Source organism: Leptodactylus fuscus, chromosome 7, assembly GCF_031893055.1.
Source record: "Leptodactylus fuscus isolate aLepFus1 chromosome 7, aLepFus1.hap2, whole genome shotgun sequence".
In the NCBI taxonomy this organism is placed as follows: Eukaryota; Metazoa; Chordata; class Amphibia; order Anura; family Leptodactylidae; genus Leptodactylus; species Leptodactylus fuscus.
This window is the reverse complement of record NC_134271.1, coordinates 7,478,614-7,506,172: the sequence shown is the minus strand read 5'-3', so window position 1 is coordinate 7,506,172 and position 27,559 is coordinate 7,478,614. Positions and strand designations below refer to the sequence as shown.

At 44.7% G+C, this 27,559-nt stretch overlaps 2 protein-coding genes across 2 annotated transcripts in view; both read left to right on the top strand.

Moving 5' to 3' along the window:
- The first annotated feature begins 6,967 nt into the window (after positions 1-6,967).
- On the top strand, positions 6,968-11,281 carry OLFML1 (olfactomedin like 1). Its single transcript, XM_075283613.1, has 3 exons — positions 6,968-7,391; positions 9,997-10,285; positions 10,476-11,281. Exons 1-3 carry the CDS (start codon positions 7,269-7,271, stop codon positions 11,261-11,263), a joined length of 1,200 nt encoding a protein of 399 aa, XP_075139714.1. The 5' UTR covers positions 6,968-7,268; the 3' UTR covers positions 11,264-11,281.
- Positions 11,282-16,784: 5,503 nt separating this feature from the next.
- PPFIBP2 (PPFIB scaffold protein 2) overlaps positions 16,785-27,559 on the top strand; it is a 100,054-nt gene continuing 89,279 nt past the window's right edge. The window contains exon 1 of the mRNA XM_075280899.1: positions 16,785-16,863. The gene's annotated coding sequence lies outside the window, so the exon portion shown is untranslated. The remainder of the gene's footprint in view (positions 16,864-27,559) is intronic.

Here is a 27,559-nt window from a genome sequence, read left to right as displayed (position 1 = left end):
ATAGGAGATAGATAGATAGGAGATAGATAGATAGATAGATAGATAGATAGATAGATAGGAGATAGATAGATAGATAGATAGATAGATAGATAGATAGATAGATAGGAGATAGATAGATAGGAGATAGATAGATAGATAGATAGATAGATAGATAGGAGATAGATAGATAGATAGATAGATAGATAGATAGATAGATAGATAGATAGATAGATATTACACTAGGGTTGACTTCCCATGGACTCGTCCACTTTTGGCGCTCGCTGACTATTCTCCTATCAGACACGCCTCACAGATTCTCACTTACCAAGACATTGGATTTACTTTCCTTCCTTTCACATCATCTTTGCTTACAGATCTTGTTTGCCTGTTATTCTAAGTAGAGCAGAAAGGCCGCCATTTTCCGGGGACGTTATCATTGAGGCTTATTATCATCTTGACAAGTTAACCAGATGGAATAATGAAGTGGAAGTTTCTTTTCCTGCATGACGGCGCTTCCAGACAGCGAAGTTCTCCCAAGTATTTGTATTGTTCTCGGATGTCTCTGACTGATCTCCTTCCTCTATACGGCCGCTATAATGTGCACTGCTATCTGCCCATTCTATTGTAAACGGCGCAACTTATATAACTCATTATTAGACATGTGATGGGGATTATTCTCTATTGTCATTTCAGACTAAAGTAAAGGAGGAGACGGATCCATTAAGGCTGAGACCTCACATTGTGGAAGGGCAGCTGGTTTTGTTGCAAGTACTCAATTTCCCTACAGCACCCCCATAGGAGACATGAAGTATTACAATGTAAGTATTCTCTGGAGCAGGGTTACACAATTACTTTTAGTATAGGTCTACTTACCTGGTCTGCCCTTGGATAAAGCTGAATGTGTCCACTATTTACCTATAGTAAGACATTGCTGTAACCCCACCCAGACCTGTCTGTGCCCCATCTGACTCCATCTAGGTCCTTTGTCCCTCTATACAGTCTTGGAGCCATTCTCTGTGTAACATACAGTGATGAAGGCTCCTTACTGTACCCATAAATTATAATGCCTCCATGGTACAATGCCCAACTGGAGCCCACACAGTATAATGCCCCCTTCTGCCCACACAGTATAATGCCCCATAGTGTCCCAATACAGTATAATGCCCCATAGTGTCCCAATACAGTATAACGCCCCATATTGTCCCAATAAAGTATAATGCCCCATAGTGTCCCAATACAGTATAATGCCCCATAGTGTCCCAATACAGTATAATGTCCCATAGTGTCCCAATACAGTATAATGCCCCATAGTGTCCCAATACAGTATAATGCCCCATAGTGTCCCAATACAGTATAATACCCCATAGTGTCCCAATACAGTATAATGCGCCATAGTGTCCCAATACAGTATAATGCCCCATAGTGTCCCAATACAGTATAATACCCCATAGTGTCCCAATACATTATAATGCGCCATAGTGTCCCAATACAGTATAATGCCCCATAGTGTCCCAATACAGTATAATGCCCCATAGTGTCCCAATACAGTATAATGCCCCATAGTGTCCCAATACAGTATAATGCCGCATAGTGTCCCAATACAGTATAATACCCCATAGTGTCCCAATACAGTATAATACCCCATAGTGTCCCAATACAGTATAATGCGCCATAGTGTCCCAATACAGTATAATGCCCCATAGTGTCCCAATACAGTATAATACCCCATAGTGTCCCAATACATTATAATGCGCCATAGTGTCCCAATACAGTATAATGCCCCATAGTGTCCCAATACAGTATAATACCCCATAGTGTCCCAATACAGTATAATACCCCATAGTGTCCCAATACAGTATAATGCCCCATAGTGTCCCAATACAGTATAATGCCCCATAGTGTCCCAATACAGTATAATGCCCCATAGTGTCCCAATACAGTATAATGCCGCATAGTGTCCCAATACAGTATAATACCCCATAGTGTCCCAATACAGTATAATACCCCATAGTGTCCCAATACAGTATAATGCCCCATAGTGTCCCAATACAGTATAATGCACCATAGTGTCCCAATACATTATAATGCCCCATAGTGTCCCAATACAGTATAATGCCCCATAGTGTCCCAATACAGTATAATGCCCCATAGTGTCCCAATACAGTATAATACCCCATAGTGTCCCAATACAGTATAATACCTCATAGTGTCCCAATACAGTATCATACCCCATAGTGTCCCAATACAGTATAATGCCCCATAGTGTCCCAATACAGTATAATACCCCATAGTGTCCCAATACAGTATAATACCCCATAGTGTCCCAATACAGTATAATGCCCCATAGTGTCCCAATACAGTATAATGCCCCATAGTGTCCCAATACAGAATAATGTAATGCCCCATAGTGTCCCAATACAGTATAATGCCCCATAGTGTCCCAATACAGTATAATGCCCCATAGTGTCCCAATACAGTACAATGCCCCATAGTGTCCCAATAAAGTATAATGCCCCATAGTGTCCCAATACAGTATAATACCCCATAGTGTCCCAATACAGTATAATGCCCCATAGTGTCCCAATACAGTATAATACCCCATAGTGTCCCAATACAGTATAATGCCCCATAGTGTCCCAATACAGTATAATGCCCCATAGTGTCCCAATACAGAATAATGTAATGCCCCATAGTGTCCCAATACAGTATAATGCCCCATAGTGTCCCAATACAGTATAATGCCCCATAGTGTCCCAATACAGTATAATACCCCATAGTGTCCCAATACAGTATAATGCCCCATAGTGTCCCAATACAGTATAATGCCCCATAGTGTCCCAATACAGTATAATGCCCCATAGTGTCCCAATACAGTATAATGCCCCATAGTGTCCCAATACAGTATAATACCCCATAGTGTCCCAATACAGTATAATGCCCCATAGTGTCCCAATACAGTATAATACCCCATAGTGTCCCAATACATTATAATGCCCCATAGTGTCCCAATACAGTATAATACCCCATAGTGTCCCAATACATTATAATGCCCCATAGTGTCCCAATACAGTATAATGCCCCATAGTGTCCCAATACAGTATAATGCCCCATAGTGTCCCAATACAGTATAATGCCCCATAGTGTCCCAATACAGTATAATGCCCCATAGTGTCCCAATACAGTATAATGCCCCATAGTGTCCCAATACAGAATAATGTAATGCCCATAGTGTCCCAATACAGTATAATGCCCCATAGTGTCCCAATACAGTATAATACCCCATAGTGTCCCAATACAGTATAATGCCCCATAGTGTCCCAATACAGTATAATGCCCCATAGTGTCCCAATACAGAATAATGTAATGCCCATAGTGTCCCAATACAGTATAATGCCCCATAGTGTCCCAATACAGTATAATGCCCCATAGTGTCCCAATACAGTATAATACCCCATAGTGTCCCAATACAGTATAATGCCCCATAGTGTCCCAATACAGTATAATGCCCCATAGTGTCCCAATACAGTATAATACCCCATAGTGTCCCAATACAGTATAATACCCCATAGTGTCCCAATACAGTATAATGCCCCATAGTGTCCCAATACAGTATAATGCCCCATAGTGTCCCAATACAGTATAATACCCCATAGTGTCCCAATACAGTATAATACCCCATAGTGTCCCAATACAGTATAATGCCCCATAGTGTCCCAATACAGTATAATACCCCATAGTGTCCCAATACAGTATAATACCTCATAGTGTCCCAATACAGTATCATACCCCATAGTGTCCCAATACAGTATAATGCCCCATAGTGTCCCAATACAGTATAATGCCCCATAGTGTCCCAATACAGTATAATGCCCCATAGTGTCCCAATACAGTATAATGCCCCATAGTGTCCCAATACAGTATAATGCCCCATAGTGTCCCAATACAGTATAATACCCCATAGTGTCCCAATACAGTATAATGCCCCATAGTGTCCCAATACAGTATAATACCCCATAGTGTCCCAATACATTATAATGCCCCATAGTGTCCCAATACAGTATAATACCCCATAGTGTCCCAATACATTATAATGCCCCATAGTGTCCCAATACAGTATAATGCCCCATAGTGTCCCAATACAGTATAATGACCCATAGTGTCCCAATACAGTATAATGCCCCATAGTGTCCCAATACAGTATAATGCCCCATAGTGTCCCAATACAGTATAATACCCCATAGTGTCCCAATACAGTATAATACCTCATAGTGTCCCAATACAGTATCATACCCCATAGTGTCCCAATACAGTATAATGCCCCATAGTGTCCCAATACAGTATAATACCCCATAGTGTCCCAATACAGTATAATACCCCATAGTGTCCCAATACAGTATAATGCCCCATAGTGTCCCAATACAGTATAATGCCCCATAGTGTCCCAATACAGAATAATGTAATGCCCCATAGTGTCCCAATACAGTATAATGCCCCATAGTGTCCCAATACAGTATAATGCCCCATAGTGTCCCAATACAGTACAATGCCCCATAGTGTCCCAATAAAGTATAATGCCCCATAGTGTCCCAATACAGTATAATACCCCATAGTGTCCCAATACAGTATAATGCCCCATAGTGTCCCAATACAGTATAATACCCCATAGTGTCCCAATACAGTATAATGCCCCATAGTGTCCCAATACAGTATAATGCCCCATAGTGTCCCAATACAGAATAATGTAATGCCCCATAGTGTCCCAATACAGTATAATGCCCCATAGTGTCCCAATACAGTATAATGCCCCATAGTGTCCCAATACAGTATAATACCCCATAGTGTCCCAATACAGTATAATGCCCCATAGTGTCCCAATACAGTATAATGCCCCATAGTGTCCCAATACAGTATAATGCCCCATAGTGTCCCAATACAGTATAATGCCCCATAGTGTCCCAATACAGTATAATACCCCATAGTGTCCCAATACAGTATAATGCCCCATAGTGTCCCAATACAGTATAATACCCCATAGTGTCCCAATACATTATAATGCCCCATAGTGTCCCAATACAGTATAATACCCCATAGTGTCCCAATACATTATAATGCCCCATAGTGTCCCAATACAGTATAATGCCCCATAGTGTCCCAATACAGTATAATGCCCCATAGTGTCCCAATACAGTATAATGCCCCATAGTGTCCCAATACAGTATAATGCCCCATAGTGTCCCAATACAGTATAATGCCCCATAGTGTCCCAATACAGTATAATGCCCCATAGTGTCCCAATACAGAATAATGTAATGCCCATAGTGTCCCAATACAGTATAATGCCCCATAGTGTCCCAATACAGTATAATACCCCATAGTGTCCCAATACAGTATAATGCCCCATAGTGTCCCAATACAGTATAATGCCCCATAGTGTCCCAATACAGAATAATGTAATGCCCATAGTGTCCCAATACAGTATAATGCCCCATAGTGTCCCAATACAGTATAATGCCCCATAGTGTCCCAATACAGTATAATACCCCATAGTGTCCCAATACAGTATAATGCCCCATAGTGTCCCAATACAGTATAATACCCCATAGTGTCCCAATACAGTATAATACCCCATAGTGTCCCAATACAGTATAATGCCCCATAGTGTCCCAATACAGTATAATGCCCCATAGTGTCCCAATACAGTATAATACCCCATAGTGTCCCAATACAGTATAATACCCCATAGTGTCCCAATACAGTATAATGCCCCATAGTGTCCCAATACAGTATAATGCCCCATAGTGTCCCAATACAGTATAATACCAAATAGTGTCCCAATACAGTATAATACCCCATAGTGTCCCAATACAGTATAATACCCCATAGTGTCCCAATACAGTATAATACCCCATAGTGTCCCAATACAGTATAATGCCCCATAGTGTCCCAATACAGTATAATGCCCCATAGTGTCCCAATACAGTATAATACCCCATAGTGTCCCAATACAGTATAATACCCCATAGTGTCCCAATACAGTATAATACCCCATAGTGTCCCAATACAGTATAATGCCCCATAGTGTCCCAATACAGAATAATGCCCCATAGTGTCCCAATACAGTATAATACCCCATAGTGTCCCAATACAGTATAATGCCCCATAGTGTCCCAATACAGTATAATACCCCATAGTGTCCCAATACAGTATAATACCCCATAGTGTCCCAATACAGTATAATGCCCCATAGTGTCCCAATACAGAATAATGCCCCATAGTGTCCCAATACAGTATAATGCCCCATAGTGTCCCAAATACAGTATAATACCCCATAGTGTCCCAATACAGTATAATGCCCCATAGTGTCCCAATACAGTATAATACCCCATAGTGTCCCAATACAGTATAATGCCCCATAGTGTCCCAAATACAGTATAATACCCCATAGTGTCCCAATACAGTATAATACCCCATAGTGTCCCAATACAGTATAATACCTCCTTAGTGCCCCCGCGCAGTACTATGCTCCTACTATGAGGTGTAGGGCGCTATCGGACAACTCTCTCCTTGCTCTTGCACAATAGCACTGACAGCAGTCGGGAGGAGATTGCTCTTCCGACCATTGGCTGCTTTGTAATACAGTAGTGTCAGCGGGGACAGCAGTCATCCCTGTAACAGCAGCAAAGCCATATATATGCTACTCTGGAGGAGTCAGGGGTCCGGACAGCCACAGTCCAGGCTCAGACCATTGCCCCCCTACTCACCAGCATGAGATGCCCTTTGTAACCCCTCTCCGTTCTGGCACTATAAAGGTGTTGGTCCTATAGGGGTGCACCCCACCCCTACTAATAAAACTCAGAGAATGTGGGTGCTGAGACCCCTTTAATACTGAACCTCTGACCCTACGATCCAACTCAGCGTGCTAGAGATAAGCCCAGCTAACTCCATGAGCCTATCCCTAGTCTGGGCGCCGTCCAAGCGCTTCCGACTGTGTAATATAACGCCCTTTGTATACTTCTTCCTCTACTACCAATGGAACACAGAACAAATCTCTTGTACGTTGCAGATGTGAGAGATTTGACTCGGAACATATGGATTTGATCACAAGATTTGGCCGCCCCGAGCAGAAAGAATTTCTATCAGGCATTGTTACTATTAGTAAGGAGGCTGCAGGACGCTTTCGTGAATCCCGAAGCCCCTTGTAAAGAGTCCGCACGTGATCGAGCGCTCGCCTTCCTGCACATTATAGGATCCCCTGATTCCCCGACACCAGAGTCTTCAAGGACCCCAATATGGATGATTATTCCTTGCGCGTCGTGTCCCTGTTCCTGCTGATGGCTCTCACAATCCCTCCGTGCGCAGCCCAAGACGAATCAATGATACGATACATTGAGAAACGTATTTTAACTCTTGAGGTACGTGATACAATTATCTTCAGTGGGTCTTGTTTACCAGACCTAGCAGGGGTGTCTTAAGACTTACGTATCCAGATCTTGTATTCTTGTGAAGAATTTGGTGTTAAAGGGAAACTTTTCCTTTAATTAAAGGGGTTTTAGGGGTTGGCCTACTATAAAGAGGACCTGTCGCCAGGTCTGAAAAGCCCAATGACATCTATCATGTGATCGGTGCCGTCACCCTGAGCAATTTGGTGTTTAGTTTATCTAAATCTGTTCAGCTATTCCAAAGATATAAGCCCTGATAGTGGATACAAAGTTGCATATCCAAGTGGTTGGTAACACTGTGGTTTCTCTGGGGGTTTGGTCTGTGTATGTCATGCAGTGTTACCACCCACCTGGCTACTAAGACACTAAAAGGGCTTATAACTTTGAAATAGTGGAACAGATTTGGAGAAATAATACAACAAAATGTTCAGGGTGGGATTTTTCAGTCTTGGTGACAGGTTCCCTTTAAGGATAGGTTCTCAATATCAGATTGGTGCAGGTCTGACACCCAACACCCTCTCCACCATTCACACTATTGGGAGACAGCTGCAGTACCATTCCCGGCCACTATGTGGTGTAAACAGCTCTGGTGCCACCCCAAATAATAGAGGGTACCCGGACGTAGACGTTAGACTTGGTGTGTCTGACATTGCACCACGTCTTCCCTATTGCAAAGAGCACCAACCTGCAATTCCACACACAACCTGAGGACAGGTGTGGCGCAGTTTTTGGAAGAAGCAGCCATGCTTTTCTAATCATGTACAACCTTTTCTACGACTACCCAGGCATGCGAGCAATTGTTGAGACATGTTGTAGAAGATCCCATGACTCAAAGCGCTGAAAATCGTGACCGGGGCACCATCTGCATGTGATTTGCACCGTTTCCTACTACACAGCAGAACATATGGACGCCTATAAATCTGCCTCTAGTATGTGTTACCCTGACAATTGATGGCCATTAGAAGTGACGCCTGGTCGGGGCTGCAAATACGTAACCGCGCCATAAAGAATGGGAAACAAAACAATATTTACTCCGAAAACGTTACAAATCTATGTTGCGATTTTTTTTCCGGATTCATCTAAATGAAGGTTTTTCTCCAGTTCGTGTTGTTTTTCATGCTTAGCTGGTGCTGAGAATCTGCTGAAGACAGCTCGGTGCGGCGCCGAAGCCCCAGAGATTAATTAGACTCGCTTTTAGCGCTTTTTACGCTCTCCTTAAAGTGTTTCCATCAAATATTATGTATTAGCGACTAATAGAGAAGACGCGCGAGCCCGGGATGGGAGGAATTCATCGTAGTCATCAATTGTTACTGTGTTACATTTTATTCTTCTTATGTTTTATCTGATACATTCGGGAGGGGGCCGGGGGGGGGGGGGTATTTTGTCTCATTGTAGAGACCTAAAGAAGCAATCCAGTAAAGAATATTTTCTTACACTAGAAAATTAGTAAATACATAAGTGACATCTTTACTTATATGCTCCCATCTGGAGCACTGACCTCGTCTCTGCCCCTCTGATGCGCACAGTGTCCCAGACTTACTAATAAGGGTACGACTAGACATTGACGTAAACATCTTTGCACATCTAGTTTCGGCTAATATGTTTCGTCTGTGGATTTTCAGTAAGAGGGGGGCACTTAAAGGTTCCAGGCACTGTGATAAATCTGACAAGTTACATTGACTTACTATTAGTAAATCTGGGCCGGAGTTTCCAGTCTGAATAGGAAACAGTCAAACTCACAATGCAAGTCTAACTCTCATAGGCTTGCATCGTGAGTGTGATCTCCTGTTCATGCAGCAGAGCAGGTCAGTGCTCCAGAGGGGAGCATATAACTTCACAATGAAGCTATCGGTAAGTTATTTGGTAAAAATAATGTCAAAACATTGGGGGAAAAGTTATGAAAATTTGTATTTCTTACTGGAATATGGAAAACTGTCAACTATTGGAAGGTGGCAACTCTAAAATAAATGTCCAACTTACAAAGACGCCTTGTAGGATGACTTGGAATATAAAACAATGCCTAGGAATTCTCTTCCAAAAGACAGTGGTTTTAGGGGTTTTGTCATGGCAAAGACAGATAAACATTGTATCTGGTAAGAGGTCTTTGATGTGGGTCAGGAAAGATACTTTGTCTCATTGTTAAGCCCCAGCTCTTGACCCCACTCCATTAGTTTTACATCAACCAAACAATGGAAGAGTTCATTGGGAGATTAAAAGGGTTAATTTTGTGAGTCAAAATGGGCAACTGTTGGCCATTTTGGTCAACAATCGGTTCTAAGAATAATGCAAAAAAGTTAGCCTTGTTGAAACTTTTTGGCCATTGGTCCCCCTGGCTGATCATGACCCAGTTTGCCCAAACTCACTACTTTGGGGTATTGCGTTGGGTTTTTTTTTAACTAAATTGACCCTCACCCCCGAGTGTACGAGCGATCCCACTATGGCTCTAGTGGTCACATCAAGGCTTTATGGCCAGTTTTACTCGGGAAGAAAAAAAATTAAAAAATTTACAAAATGTTACAAATCTTTGGCACCTGCTGATCTGCAAACAATCAATAAACCATTTTCTTCCCCATTTCAGGACAGACTCTACAAATGCGAACAAGATATTCAGCAATACCTTCACGATTTCAAAGAATTGTCCCATAAACTGATGTCACGCCTGGATAACCTCAGCAACCACAAACACGAGGTCAAGAGCGAAATGGAGAGTCTATGGGCCAGACTGGAGAGGGCCGAGTGGGACATCGACTACCTGGAGAACTCCGTTTCCCCAAACACCCAGATAGAGGTGGACGAACGCTTGGTGGAGAAGCTGGTGGTGGAAAAAACCGAGGAGAAGAAAAAATTGCAGCTCAAACCGAGCTCAAGTAAGTGGGAGCTTCAGAGATGGAGATGTTTTTGGATTTTTTTGGTGTTAAAATGGAATTATAAGGAAACAAAGACCTGAGAAGTAGGGGCTTCATTGGTGGTCCTCAAGTATCAGAGGACCTTCCTAGTAGGAATGTTTTTGAGAGCAGACAAATCTTTAAGAACTCTTCTTATGTTTCGTTATTTCAGGCTGTACAACAATGTTGTCTCAAATCAAATCCCAGAAAACGGTGAAGAAGGCTGGAGGTGCGGTTGGCGCTTGGATGAAGAATACTGGAGACAATGTGGACAACATCTACTTCTTTGCCGAATCCACCAACAACGTTCTTCTAGAATTTGCCAACGCAGAAGAATTCACGAGCCGGGACTATCTGCAAAAAGCGAAAAATCTACAGTTACCGTTCTTCTGGCAAGGAACGGGTCTCCATGTCTACAACGACCACGTCTTTTTCCACAGAAACGGTACGGTCAATGAAATTATGAAATACAACGTCCTCACCAACGTGACGCAGTCGGTGACTATAGACGGGGCTGGAGACCTTCCACCTTACGAGCTCTCACCATACACAAAAATCGACCTGGCCATGGACGAACAAGGTCTCTGGGCCATTCACGCAGATTCGACCAATGGGGGGAACATTGGACTCACCAAGATAGACCACAACAAAATGGAGGTCAGAGACATGTGGAATACCACCTGCAGCAGGAACAATGCAGAAGGCGCCTTTGTTATCTGCGGGACCTTGTATGTCATGTATAATAGTCCGAGCGGGGGCCGATCCCACATCGACTGTATTTACGACACTTCGGATCTCATTGACGGTCACGAAATCCCAACGCTATATTTCCCAAAGAGATACAGCAGCCATTCCTCCGTCCATTACAACCCAAGAGACCAGAACCTCTATGCCTGGGACGACGGATACCAAATCGTCTATAAATTTGATTCGAAGAAGAAACTTGAACACATGTTTTGAGACGTTGATGGAAATTGTTGCAAAACGGTATCTCAGCTTTGCTACAAAAATTTGAGTAAGATTTACGTCAATTTTCATGAATATATTCAGCAGGTCAGACGAGTGCGCGGCCTTACGTTATCCAGATAAGATATAGAAGTAGCTCTAGATGGATCATTACAATAGACGACACCTGAGCCGACACAATATGGGGGTCTTCTGGATACCCTATTAGTGAATTGTGAGTCAATACAAGGGGGGTCCCGGAATGTAAACGGACACACCACTGATTCTACAGTGTAATGCTCTATTTGCCCTGTGGGGGCGCTGTAGAGGATTTAACATTGACCAGGGGACGGAGAGAGGAAGAAGGAAGTGATAAGTACAAAGAGATGGAAGATTTCACAGCAGAATCCTCATTGTTGTGCAAAAGTTTTAGGCAGGTGTGGGAAAATGCTGCAAAGTAAGAACGCTAAGAAACAAATGGGCTCCATTCCATGTTTTTGGACAGGACTCTTAGAAGGTGATCATTTGACGTGTTTGATTTCCGAGCTGACAGATGGAAATGCTTGCTTTAGTCAATAATGATAGGATATTACAATTCCCCTCTAATCCTTCCTGGAAATGTATGAATACACTTACACACTGTAGCAGAGTGAGTGTGGTGGGGGGAAATGGAAGTAACAGAGCTGAGTGTAGCAGTGGTGGAAGGTGAATGTAGCAGGGCTGAATGGGGAGGGGGCAATATGGATGTAGCAGGGCTGTGTGTGTTAGTGTTGGAATGTAAATGTAGCAGAGTTGTGTGTGATAATGTTGGAATGTGGATGTAGCAGAGCTGTGTGTGGTAGTGTTGGAAGGTTGATGTGGCAGAGCTGTGTGTGGTAGTGTTGGAATGTGCATGTAGCAGAGCTGTGTGTGGTAGTGTTGGAATGTGCATGTAGCAGAGCTGTGTGTGGTAGTGTTGGAATGTGCATGTAGCAGAGCTGTGTGTGGTAGTGTTGGAATGTGCATGTAGCAGAGCTGTGTGTGGTAGTGTTGGAATGTGCATGTAGCAGAGCTGTGTGTGGTAGTGTTGGAAGGTTGATGTAGTAGAGCGGAGTGTGGTAGTGTTGGAAGGTGGATGTAGCAGAGCTGTGTGTGGTAGTGTTGGAAGGTTGATGTGGCAGAGCTGTGTGTGGTAGTGTTGGAAGGTGGATGTAGCAGAACTGTGTGTGGTAGTGTTGGAATGTGCATGTAGCAGAGCTGTGTGTGGTAGTGTTGGAATGTGCATGTAGCAGAGCTGTGTGTGGTAGTGTTGGAATGTGCATGTAGCAGAGCTGTGTGTGGTAGTGTTGGAAGGTTGATGTAGTAGAGCAGAGTGTGGTAGTGTTGGAATGTGCATGTAGCAGAGCTGTGTGTGGTAGTGTTGGAAGGTTGATGTAGTAGAGCGGAGTGTGGTAGTGTTGGAAGGTGGATGTAGCAGAGCTGTGTGTGGTAGTGCTGGAAGGTTGATGTAGCAGAGCTGTGTGTGGTAGTGTTGGAATGTAAATGTAGCAGAGTTGTGTGTGATAATGTTGGAATGTGGATGTAGCAGAGCTGTGTGTGGTAGTGTTGGAAGGTTGATGTGGCAGAGCTGTGTGTGGTAGTGTTGGAATGTGCATGTAGCAGAGCTGTGTGTGGTAGTGTTGGAATGTGCATGTAGCAGAGCTGTGTGTGGTAGTGTTGGAATGTGCATGTAGCAGAGCTGTGTGTGGTAGTGTTGGAATGTGCATGTAGCAGAGCTGTGTGTGGTAGTGTTGGAATGTGCATGTAGCAGAGCTGTGTGTGGTAGTGTTGGAAGGTTGATGTAGTAGAGCGGAGTGTGGTAGTGTTGGAAGGTGGATGTAGCAGAGCTGTGTGTGGTAGTGTTGGAAGGTTGATGTGGCAGAGCTGTGTGTGGTAGTGTTGGAATGTGCATGTAGCAGAGCTGTGTGTGGTAGTGTTGGAATGTGCATGTAGCAGAGCTGTGTGTGGTAGTGTTGGAATGTGCATGTAGCAGAGCTGTGTGTGGTAGTGTTGGAATGTGCATGTAGCAGAGCTGTGTGTGGTAGTGTTGGAATGTGCATGTAGCAGAGCTGTGTGTGGTAGTGTTGGAATGTGCATGTAGCAGAGCTGTGTGTGGTAGTGTTGGAATGTGCATGTAGCAGAGCTGTGTGTGGTAGTGTTGGAATGTGCATGTAGCAGAGCTGTGTGTGGTAGTGTTGGAATGTGCATGTAGCAGAGCTGTGTGTGGTAGTGTTGGAAGGTTGATGTAGTAGAGCAGAGTGTGGTAGTGTTGGAATGTGCATGTAGCAGAGCTGTGTGTGGTAGTGTTGGAAGGTTGATGTAGTAGAGCGGAGTGTGGTAGTGTTGGAAGGTGGATGTAGCAGAGCTGTGTGTGGTAGTGCTGGAAGGTTGATGTAGCAGAGCTGTGTGTGGTAGTGTTGGAATGTAAATGTAGCAGAGTTGTGTGTGATAATGTTGGAATGTGGATGTAGCAGAGCTGTGTGTGGTAGTGTTGGAAGGTTGATGTAGCAGAGTGGAGTGTGAGAGGAGGTGATTGTAACAGAGTTGAGTGTTTGATGAAAGTTACATGTAGCAGGGCTGAGTGTGTGAGGGACATGAAGGCAGAGGAGCTGAGTGAATGGAGAAAGTAGGCTGTTTGCAGGGAGGAAACATGGAAGCACCAGAGGTTTGGGTGTAGGAGGGGAGGAGGCAGCAGAGCTGTGTGTGCCAGAAGGAACTCATGGAGGAACAATGCATTGGGTGAATTCTGTGACAACCCCACACACACGGTCAATGTGTTATTGTTATTGGAGTGATGTCAGTTCCTTAAAGGGGATGTGCAGAATTAGAAAAAAATGGCTGCATTCTTCTTCTCAGGAAGTGACATCACATCTGTTGGTCACATGGCCATTGAAATGAATGGAGCTGCGCTGCAGTGTGACCATGTGACCAAAGGACATAATGTCACTCCCTGAGAAGATGAACATCCCCTTTAAATACAGACTCTGTAAACTTTATTTGTAATTGTCACAATTCGGATGATTTCCTGTGAAATGATATTCAATACATTGTATCAGACACAGAATATCCACGTCTATAGGGAGTAGTTCAGACTAGGGCTGCAGTGTACGCTTTATTATGTCACTATGTAAAGGATCTGGAGGTCGCCATTCAGACACAATAAAACTGATCTATCAATAAGGTCCTTGGTCATTTGACTTTTTGGGATTTTTTACTGGTGGCCTATCCTTAGAGCAGCCCATCAATATATGACTGATAAGGGGTGTAATATAACTCCCCCTCCCCCCATTGGTTGACCCCTTCAGTTCCTGACACAGTGACATCTATATGCATGTGGCTATGTGCGGTACTGCAAGTCTGACCATACCGGTGAACTGACTAAGCTGCACTACCAGACACGGTCACGTATGTATGGAGGTCGCTGTGTCAGGTAATACAGTGAAGAGGCCAATGCTCCTTCTTTAGAATAATGGTGGGTGTCTTCATTTTACTAATGAGAAGATAACAGGTCTGGGGTCTTCGTTGTTCATATTAGAGGGGTAGACAGTAAGAGTTGCTCCTTATCCTTATGTTCTTCTTGTCCCCTCCTTCATAATGTCTATTATCAACCGAGACAAAGTGAACATTAAGATGTTTAGTTCATTTGTGCAACTTTTTGTCAAATGTAAAGACACTTCTAATAGAGACCACCAGGTGGCGCTAAAGACCAAACTAATCATTGCACCCCGCTGAGCAGTACAGCCAGCATCCAGACCATGAAGTGTATGGAGGAGAATAATGATATTACACTGTATATATACATATATACAGCCAGCATCCAGACCATGAAGTGTATGGAGGAGAATAATGATATTACACTGTATATATACATATATACAGCCAGCATCCAGACCATGAAGTGTATGGAGGAGAATAATGATGTTACAGTGCAAATACATAGTTGCAGAGTTGACTTCAATGGCTGATCTGTGCGGGGTCCAGGTATCAGAACCCATCAAATCTCATACAAACACTCATGGCCACCTCCCTTCACCTCCTTTGGGCCCCCACCTCACAGCGTCCGGTGCTCTCCTGGTGGTCATGCACCCCGAGTCACCGCTGAGGCCTATGATTGGTCCACCAGTGATCACACCTTAATTAGACTCTCTAATGTCAAGTGGGTGGTGTCAGGCAAGGGGGCGTGACTCTTATTGGTGCACTGGCACCACCCACTTGACATGAGAGCGTCTAGACAATCAGGCAACAAAACTACCAGCACCGATTGCTCAGGAACGTTGAGGGGTAGAGAAAAAATTCCACCTGTGCCAGAATTGATGGAGGAGCAAGTATTAAATGATACAAAGAAGTGGGGTTTGTGGAATTAGCATAAAGTCTTCTTTAATAAATCTGCCCCATAGGGCACCTTCTAAAAGAGACCAACCGGTACCTATCAGATAAAGGTGATCATTTCGGCTGGACCCATCCAATCGTCTATTGGTGGATTCTTTTTGAGATTTACTGTATCAGGCAGTAGTTTATTCCTCTTCCATGCAAGCTTGGTGTGCCAGGAGTGCATGTGTATGGGGAGTGCCAGGGCATAGCCGTGCACTGAGCTCTGGTGACTCCTTAAGACAGTCCTTTCCTTGCCTTGCATGCGGCTGCAGGTGACCTTGTAACAAGACCTGGCGCTGCCCGGGGTTACCTAAAACCAGATGACCTACTTAGGTGAGTGCATACCAAGGAGCCCGCACGAATTCTTCATTATTCAATTGCAGATCCCTGCTGTTAAAGTAATCGCCTTATAAAATCAGCAACTTTATGTGTGTGCAAAGCCCTACAGCCCAGCCTTCTGTCTTATACATTCCACAGGGCGACACATAACCTGCCCCCTCTGACACCACAGCAGGTAGGTACTTATCATCACTTATAGGGAGACCAGTATATGGACGGAGGGGTCCGACACCCAGGACCCCTGCTGATCAGCTATGTGAAGAGGCTCATAAGTGACACAATCACATCCTATTCTGATGTCACTTGCATCAGTCACATGGTATAGCAGCAGTTCAGTCCCATTCAAATGACTGGGGCTGAGTTGCAATACCAAGGACAGCCCCAGGTACGGGCAGAGGCAGCTGGATACGAACAAGCACATGTGTGGAGATCCACTGGAACATGTTCAGACATGAAGGATTCAGACCATTATACAATATATCCAAATGCACATGTGCAAAAAGCCATGCAACCTAAGGAGGTCCCTGGGACTTTGGTGCTAAAATCCACATTGTATGAACTGAACCCTAATTCTATAACTCATTTTAGCCCAAATCATGTGGAATTTCCAGGAGACCCCAGGTAATAATTCACTAAGAATAGAATAAAGTCAATTGTTAAAGTCACAGCGCCCCCACCGGCCGAGGAGCAGAGATGCAGCTCAATGTCAAGTGCCAAAATAAGAGTTTGTGCCAGGGAGAGGGGGAGGAGGCACAGGAGGGAGGTGAGGCATAGAGCAGGGGCCGGGCACGGACTGGGGGCTTCAGGGGCAGCTGTGCCTGCAGGGGGCGGCGACTCCGGGTGAGGGGCTCCAGTACCTGGCACCTGTGGAGCTGTGACGTCACGGGGTAAGTTGTCTGAACGTTCTATCCGGATGTCAGGTGATACATTGTAACGGATCTGCTGACTGTGCTGTGTGAGAGCCTCTATCCTATAAGGAGGGATCCCGCAGGAGGTTGTTGGTGACAGTTTAGACATGGCTGTTAGATTGTCGCACTTCTGATATCGCTTAGGTTTAGTCCAATTGTTGCAAAGTAAGTAACGTACCAATGTGAACAGACCCCAGAACACGTGGAAAACATAACAAAGATCTAAGGCTTTCTAAAGTTTGTGCACCCGCGACTGCCCGAGTAAAGAGCTTTGTAAATCCAGCAGGTGTTACTCTTACCAACAGGATTGTAACCCTTTACTATATACGGTACCGGCTACTTGTAATAGATTAGGGGTTTCTGGAGTTTTCTGTTGTTTTTTTTTAATTTAGTTTCTTTGTAAACAAGACTTTATTTGTATATAAAGAGATTCCTACAGAACGGAGCACTGTGCATGTAAAGGGAACCAAGATGGGTATAACTGACCCGACCACTAGGGAGCAGTATTGCTCTACCCTTAGAGGTGTTGCACCAGGGGTCAGCAACCTTTAGCACTCCGACCGCTGGGCAACTACAACTCCAAACTTGCTCCATTCACTTCCCTGGGAGTTCCAAGATCAGCAGAGCAATTATACATGCTGAGAGTTGTAGTGCCGAAGGATTTAGTACCCCCGGTCTACACTGAGTCCACAGCGCCCAGTCTCCTCTATAGAAGTCTACAGCAGCGCCGCTCCCTGGGGGTCCAGGTGGGGAGGGGGTCAGTTATTCCAATCTCCACTGTAATTTGCTGATATAGTAACATCCCATTAGCAAACTGTCATCTTGTGCAATGTACTGGACACCTGTTTATTATACCAACACAGTGATGATGTCACAGTGCAGAGATAATACACACAGTGATGTCACAGTACAGGGATAATACACACAGTGATGTCACAGTACAGGATAATACACACAGTGATGTCACAGTACAGAGATAATACACACAGTGATGTCACAGTACAGAGATAATACACACAGTGATGTCACAGTACAGAGATAATACACACAGTGATGTCACAGTACAGGGATAATACACACAGCGATGTCACAGTACAGAGATAATACACACAGTGATGTCACAGTACAGAGATAATACACACAGTGATGTCACAGTACAGAGATAATACACACAGTGATGTCACAGTACAGGATAATACACACAGTGATGTCACAGTACAGAGATAATACACACAGTGATGTCACAGTACAGGGATAATACACACAGTGATGTCACAGTACAGAGATAATACACACAGTGATGTCACAGTACAGAGATAATACACACAGTGATGTCACAGTACAGGATAATACACACAGTGATGTCACAGTACAGGGATAATACACACAGTGATGTCACAGTACAGGGATAATACACACAGTGATGTCACAGTACAGGGATAATACACACAGTGATGTCACAGTACAGAGATAATACACACAGTGATGTCACAGTACAGAGATAATACACACAGTGATGTCACAGTACAGAGATAATACACACAGTGATGTCACAGTACAGAGATAATACACACAGTGATGTCACAGTACAGGATAATACACACAGTGATGTCACAGTACAGGAATAATACACACAGTGATGTCACAGTACAGGGATAATACACACAGTGATGTCACAGTACAGAGATAATACACACAGTGATGTCACAGTACAGAGATAATACACACAGTGATGTCACAGTACAGAGATAATACACACAGTGATGTCACAGTACAGAGATAATACACACAGTGATGTCACAGTACAGAGATAATACACACAGTGATGTCACAGTACAGGATAATACACGCAGTGATGTCACAGTACAGAGATAATACACACAGTGATGTCACAGTACAGGGATAATACACACAGTGATGTCACAGTACAGAGATAATACACACGGTGATGTCACAGTACAGGATAATACACACAGTGATGTCACAGTACAGAGATAATACACACAGTGATGTCACAGTACAGAGATAATACACACAGTGATGTCACAGTACAGAGATAATACACGCAGTGATGTCACAGTACAGGATAATACACGCAGTGATGTCACAGTACAGAGATAATACACACAGTGATGTCACAGTACAGGATAATACACACAGTGATGTCACAGTACAGGATAATACACACAGTGATGTCACAGTACAGGATAATACACACAGTGATGTCACAGTACAGGGATAATACACACAGTGATGTCACAGTACAGGATAATACACACAGTGATGTCACAGTACAGGATAATACACACAGTGATGTCACAGTACAGGATAATACACACAGTGATGTCACAGTACAGGATAATACACACAGTGATGTCACAGTACAGAGATAATACACACAGTGATGTCACAGTACAGGATAATACACACAGTGATGTCACAGTACAGGGATAATACACACAGTGATGTCACAGTACAGGATAATACACACAGTGATGTCACAGTACAGGATAATACACACAGTGATGTCACAGTACAGAGATAATACACACAGTGATGTCACAGTACAGGATAATACACACAGTGATGTCACAGTACAGGGATAATACACACAGTGATGTCACAGTACAGGATAATACACACAGTGATGTCACAGTACAGGATAATACACACAGTGACATCACAGTATTATTGGGGTTCTGTAGAGTCTCTGGGCACACGTCTGCTGTCCCCCTGTAGTTGGGGTATAAATAATCCCTGGGTGTCACATGAGACTGCAGCGAGCGCTCACGGCCGGACTGAGAGAGACTCTGACAACATGGTGGCGCTGACAGACACTTGCAGGTAATAACAGATCATAGACCTGCAGTGATGGCGGCGAGCGCTCCAGTATCACAGGGACATGCAGGGACAGGGCAGCGCTCGGTGGGACAGGCTGCCATCTAGTTATTGTGATATCTCAGCCCATGTGAAAGAATTCCCTGCCATCTGTTGTAATCCAATGCTGCGGCCTTGTCACAATACTCTGGATGGAGATAAGAGGAGTCTTGTAGTAGCTGACGAGTGACAGGCCGCGCAGACCGTGCCGAGGATACGCTATATCTCCCCCTCCTACTGCGATAGTTATGGAATGTCTCCGAGCGACCAGTTTGAGTCAGTTTATGTGATGAGATTGATGTTTTTGCTTCATGAATAGAATACCAACATCTCAGTAAAGACTGACACAAAGTTAGGCTAGGTGTAAAGTCATCCTGTATCTTTGTGTATAGTCTAGATTTTTATGCCGGAAAGATGGGCACTGTAACGGCACCTTATTCAGAAGTCCTTGGCATTTGGTAATGCCCATAGTGGTGCCCAGACATCAGATAATCGTGTGACCCCGGCCCCGGGTGGGCTGCCAGCATAGTACTGATGAATGACAAGTGAAATGTTAGACACACAGATGGCAAGGGACGTTTCTTTTTCTGTCCGGGCTCCATGGTTGCCAACTATCAAGGATTAGTCGTAGGTAATAATTATCATCAACAGCTATGCTAATGGAGGCAAGAGCGCTGACGCAAATAGAAGGCTAAGGTTCCAGCTCCGAGGCCCGTAAGGGGGGCCGGCTATGTCCATGTACAACATTAAGGCCTCAGGACTCCCATCTATTAGCAAACATCACTGGAGGACTCAAAGTCAATGGGCCACATGAAATACCAGGTCTCTCCAGTAGTGGCCGCTGGTGGAGAAATGTATAGTTGCTTTGTGTCGATCAGCTGCAGATCATTAGTGATCAACTGATTGCTGATGGGCCTCATCTGAGAAGAGGTTGATCTCATGGACAATTGCTTTCAAATACAACGACAAATGTATAATAACGTTCCATAAATGAATACAAGGGGGGCGGGGGTAGACGAAACTCTTTAATATATCATATTAAAGATTATAAAATAATATAGTCTATGGTGGCTGGAAGGGATGGCTACACTCTGCGAGGGAGGGAAACACTGCTGTGTCTCAAGATAAGACACAGAATGGGGTAAGAAATCACATAACAGCCTCCCCCTCCCCTCTCCATAGACTCCTATGTGTAACCTGGACACACTCTATGTAAACACATAGACTGAGTGAGGATAAGGAGGAGGAGAGCAGCCTAAGAAGTGGAGAAGGAAACAGATCTCCTTAATAAGAGATATTACAAAGCTTCTTATATTCACCTGTGACAAGTGGCTTTATAGTTGGAGGTCCACTTTAAAGCATGTCGTCAATTCTAAAACAGGTTTTTATAAATTAATAGTAAGAAACTTAGTAATATATCTTATTCAATAAATTTGTTTTGTTCTCTGTATCCATCTCGGTACCCAATTTGCAGATAAAAGTCTATGGAGAGGGGAGGGGGAGGAGGAGACTGATCATTTCGAGCCTCATTCTGTGCAGTAATAGAGTCTTATCTTGAAGATACAGCAGTGTCACAAGTGTTCTCTCTTCCTCACAATATAGCAGCAGTTATTTGTGTGTCTCTTCCAGCAGCTTCTTCTCTCCGTAGACATCTATGTAAAAGGTAACAGTCTGATAAGTGGTGAAGGAAACAGATTTCTTTATTAAGATATATTACAAAGTTTCTTCTATTCACTTGTACTAGTCATTTCTGGAAAGTTATTTTATATATACTTCAAGTACTGAACTATAGGGGGGATACAATGTCCCATCTTGTGCCTATTCTTGAGGTCAGTTTGGTTCCCAGCTGTCGGACCCCCAACATGGGTCTGATATGTATGCAGAAAAAAATCCTTAAAATGTATATAAAACAAGTCAGTAGAGCAAGGGTTAATCCCGCAGAGGAAACCGGCTCTATCTCGTACTTCCATCTACCTCGTTACGGTGCCAGTTATAGGTCATGCGCGGCCCTAAGGGCAGGGATTATACCAGGGCCAAGTATTGCCAGTTTATAACAATAGAGTCATGAATTAAAGATGTCATTGTGATAAATTAGCGCAACGCGCGGCATTACCGCCGTAATCCTTTAAAGGGCACTGCCTAGTGAAGACTGCGGCCAAGAAACCTGCTGCCATGTACATATGGGGAGTCCTGACAGTCCCAGAGACCTGACCTTCTGCTCCGGTGCCCGGTGTCATGTTTCCAGCCTCTGTCTGTGTCAGCAAATGTCTCAAATCAGTCCCCGCCCCCAGTGCACTTTAAGGCTGATTTGCATATGCATAAAAAGATGATCTGCATTGCTTCATGGGTTTATGACCTAGATGTGCTGAGACAGCACTGCCACTACAAACAGCTGATCTGTTGTGGTCCAACGGGGTTATCAATGGGAGTGAACGGCATCTGATCTCTGATCTGCAGTAAGTTGGTCTGACCACACACACATACAGTATATATATATATATATAGCGCCATCTCCAGGCACATAAATCTGTCCACAAGTAACCGTATCACTAGGGGTGAGGATCTTGTATATGTGACAGCGGACGGAACGTTGTGCGAGACACCTGATGCTCATTAAATACACGGCAGGAGGAATTCACGGAAAGGAAACTCGTTGGGGCTTTGGCAAAACTTCTGCTCAGTCAACAATTCCCGAGAAGCAAATAAAGCAGAGAAAGGAGCGAAAGGAACCTCTAATAATAACCCCGGGGGCAACGGCCGACTGGGGCAGAATCCAGACAGGAATATAAGGGCTTTCCCCAGAAATATAGCCAGAGCGATAGGGTAATACTAAAGGGGGGGGGGGGGTGTCACCAGAGCCAGCCCTGCAGATAGATAGGTTACTGTCACCAGAACCAGCATATCACCCCAGCCCTGCAGATAGATAGGTTAGTGTCACCAGAACCAGCATATCACCCCAGCCCTGCAGATAGATAGGTTACTGTCACCAGAACCAGCATATCACCCCAGCCCTGCAGATAGATAGGTTACTGTCACCAGAACCAGCATATCACCCCAGCCCTGCAGATAGATAGGTTACTGTCACCAGACCCCAGCATATCACCCCAGCCCTGCAGATAGATAGGTTACTGTCACCAGAACCAGCATATCACCCCAGCCCTGCAGATAGATAGGTTACTGTCACCAGAACCAGCGTATCACCCCAGCCCTGCAGATAGATAGGTTACTGTCACCAGTACCAGCATATTACCCCAGCCCTGCAGATAGATAGGTTACTGTCACCAGAACCAGCATATCACCCCAGCCCTGCAGATAGATAGGTTACTGTCACCAGAACCAGCATATCACCCCAGCCCTGCAGATAGATAGGTTACTGTCACCAGAACCAGCATATCACCCCAGCCCTGCAGATAGATAGGTTACTGTCACCAGAACCAGCATATCACCCCAGCCCTGCAGATAGATAGGTTACTGTCACCAGACCCCAGCATATCACCCCAGCCCTGCAGATAGATAGGTTACTGTCACCAGAACCAGCATATCACCACAGCCCTGCAGATAGATAGGTTACTGTCACCAGAACCAGCATATCAGCCCAGCCCTGCAGATAGATAGGTTACTGTCACCAGAACCAGCATATCACCCCCCAGCCCTGCAGATAGATAGGTTACTATTACCAGAGCCAGCATATCACCCCATCCCTGCAGATAGATAGGTTACTGTCACCAGTACCAGCATATCACCCCAGCCTGCAGATAGATAGGTTAGTGTCACCAGAACCAGCATATCACCCCAGCCCTGCAGATAGATAGGTTACTGTCACCAGAACCAGCATATCACCCCAGCCCTGCAGATAGATAGGTTACTGTCACCAGAACCAGCATATCACCCCAGCCTGCAGATAGATAGGTTACTGTCACCAGAACCAGCATATCACCCCAGTCCTGCAGATAGATAGGTTACTGTCACCAGAACCAGCATATCACCCCAGCCTGCAGATAGATAGGTTACTGTCACCAGAACCAGCATATCACCCCAGCCCTGCAAATAGATAGGTTACTGTCACCAGAACCAGCATATCACCCCAGCCCTGCAAATAGATAGGTTACTGTCACCAGAACCAGCATATCACACCAGGCCTGCAGATATAACATATGTAACCTATCCTCGGGGTCTTTGTTGTGAGCTCTGGGAGTCCACTTTAATTATTAATAATGTATTCACATGCCAAAACAGCAGAAAAGTTACAGCTGTATTACAGATCCCTCCATTGTTGTGTTTCACTCCACGGTGACATTTAGTCTCTAAAAATAAACCAGTAACTGTAATCCCGCTCTACTGGTGTGGACAGGGGCCAGAGCCATACCGCACTACTGTTACTAATGAGCTGCGCACACTGTATATGTATACTATGTATATAATGTGCATATACTATGTATATAATGTGCGTATACTATGTATATAATGTGCATATACTATGTATATAATGTGCATATACTATGTATATAATGTGCATATACTATGTATATAATGTGCGTATACTTTGTATATAATGTGCATATACAATGTATTAACCAGACGACCAATCTTGGCCATTTCAGCTGATGATTGTGTAAAGTAACTCCACAAGTGTCAGCAATGTTGGAAATTTTCAGCCATCGTTCAGCCAAACCCTGACCATTTGTATGGATTGACCGTCATACTGTTCTCATGGGGTCACTACAGTCAGTATGAGCAGTTAGTATACAGAGTACAGGCTGTCCGCCAGCAGTATACACGAGTATCTACCGTACATAGTGATCCTCCTCTGGCCGTCTTACAGCCTTACAGCTATCGCTGCGTCTTCCAGGTGTCAATGCTATTAATACGTCCTCTGATCCGGAATGATCCAGGGTGTAAAGTGAAGACGCCGGGAGGAAGTAACACCTTAAGAGTCATACATGAATATACATATGGCGGCTCACAGTGTACTATAGTGTCAGCAGACGTAGCCAGAAGTCCTATCTGGGAATGGGAAGACTATGTCATAGTTGTATATATGAAGACGATATAGGTGATACTGTATGTGGGATGGACATGGGCCTGACCCTCTGATTTGGATGGGACTGGCTGGCTTTGGGGCACTTTAGATATCAATTTTGACAAATTGTATCTAAAACATATAAATATTGCAAAGTCTAATAAAGTTCTGACCCAATGTTATGTCTCATATACCAGTCACCTGGCACCTCTGGGGTGCAGGATTTGGAACTACTACTAATGGAGGGTTCCTGAGAGCCAAATGTGGCTCCAAAGCTACTGATTTGGTTGGATATCCTGCCTAGTTTTTGTTGTGTTTGTATCTGTTTGTGCCAAGCTGTAAAATGTAGAGAAACTTGACAATAGGTGTTCAGTTTCTCTACAGCTCCTCCGCAGGACATATGGAGAATTACACCATTTCCGTTTGATGACACCTTGACACCGGCCAAGAGTGGGGTGCAGCTGATGCTCTCTGATATTAAAATTACCATAGACCATCCCAGTATTCTTTCAAGGTTGACCCCGGCTAGTCTACTGATAACCAGGCCTTGTTCATAGTCACACAGTTCCCCAATTTTCCCACTCAAATGTAGAGTCAATGATTCAAAACTTGATTTTTTGGGGGGTGCTATGTGGTCACATGTCTCATGTCCATACAGTGGAGGACCGATAACGGGTCTCTAATAAAGTGGCCATTCCTTATAAACCCTGCTATACCGTAATGTGACTTCCTTCCAAGCCTGTTTTCAGAAACTGGGTGCCAGCTTAGGTCTTGGCCACTCAATGTAAGGAAACTGGCCCGGCATATTATATCATTAGCCAATGACCAGACTGTAAAACGAACATTCTGCTACTTCAGTGGCTTTTATCTACACATAGGATTGACAATTAGACTTAATGCAGCGGTAAGTGGCTTATTAGATCTAAGAGGAGGCGCAAGGACGAAATATCTAATTATACTGGGAAATATTCCTACTGGTAATGAAATCGTGAAGGCCCCAACCCAGAAACCTCAGGACATCTTAGTAGAACTCAAGGTTATGTTATAGCTACTGAAGACGGCTTCAGGTGAGATGGAAATAACCTATGACAGACCCCAGCATATCAGTCCTGCAGATAGATAGGTTACTGTCACCAGTACCCGCATATCACCCCAGCCCTGCAGATAGATAGGTTAGTATCACCAGAGCCAGCATATCACCCCAGCCCTGCAGATAGATAGGTTACTGTCACCAGATTCAGCATATCACCCCAGCCCTGCAGATAGATAGGTTACTGTCACCAGAACCAGCATATCACCCCAGCCCTGCAGATAGATAGGTTACTGTCACCAGAACCAGCATATCACCCCAGCCCTGCAGATAGATAGGTTACTGTCACCAGTACCCGCATATCACTCCAGCCCTGCAGATAGATAGGTTACTGTCACCAGAACCAGCATATCACCCCAGCCAGCAGATAGATAGGTTACTGTCACCAGACCCAGCATATCACCCCAGCCCTGCAGATAGATAGGTTACTGTCACCAGACCGTAGCATATCACCCCAGCCCTGCAGATAGATAGGTTACTGTCACCAGTCCCAGCATATCACCCCAGCCCTGCAGATAGATAGGTTACTGTCACCAGACCCAGCATATCACCCCAGCCCTGCAGATAGATAGGTTACTGTCACCAGAACCAGCATATCACCCCAGCCCTGCAGATAGATAGGTTACTGTCACCAGAACCAGCATATCACCCCAGCCCTGCAGATAGATAGGTTACTGTCACCAGACCCAGTATATCACCCCAGCCCTGCAGATAGATAGGTTACCTTCACCAGAACCAGCATATCACCCCAGCCCTGCAGATAGATAGGTTAGTGTCACCAGACCCAGCATATCACCCCAGCCCTGCAGATAGATAGGTTACTGTCACCAGACCGTAGCATATCACCCCAGCCCTGCAGATAGATAGGTTACTGTCACCAGTCCCAGCATATCACCCCAGCCCTGCAGATAGATAGGTTACTGTCACCAGACCCAGCATATCACCCCAGCCCTGCAGATAGATAGGTTACTGTCACCAGAACCAGCATATCACCCCAGCCCTGCAGATAGATAGGTTACTGTCACCAGACCCAGTATATCACCCCAGCCCTGCAGATAGATAGATTACTGTCACCAGAACCAGCATATCACCCCAGCCCTGCAGATAGATAGGTTACTATCACCAGAACCAGCATATCACCCCAGCCCTGCAGATAGATAGGTTACTGTCACCAGAACCAGCATATCACCCGAGCCCTGCAGATAGATAGGTTACTGTCACCAGAACCAGCATATCACCCCAGCCCTGCAGATAGATAGGTTACTGTCACCAGAACCAGCATATCACCCCAGCCCTGCAGATAGATAGGTTAGTGTCACCAGAACCAGCATATCACCCCAGCCAGCAGGTAGATAGGTTACTGTCACCAGAACCAGCATATCACCCCAGCCCTGCAGATAGATAGGTTACTGTCACCAGACCGTAGCATATCACCCCAGCCCTGCAGATAGATAGGTTACTGTCACCAGTCCCAGCATATCACCCCAGCCCTGCAGATAGATAGGTTACTGTCACCAGAACCAGCATATCACCCCAGCCCTGCAGATAGATAGGTTACTGTCACCAGACCCAGTATATCACCCCAGCCCTGCAGATAGATAGGTTACCGTCACCAGAACCAGCATATCACCCCAGCCCTGCAGATAGATAGGTTAGTGTCACCAGAACCAGCATATCACCCCAGTCCT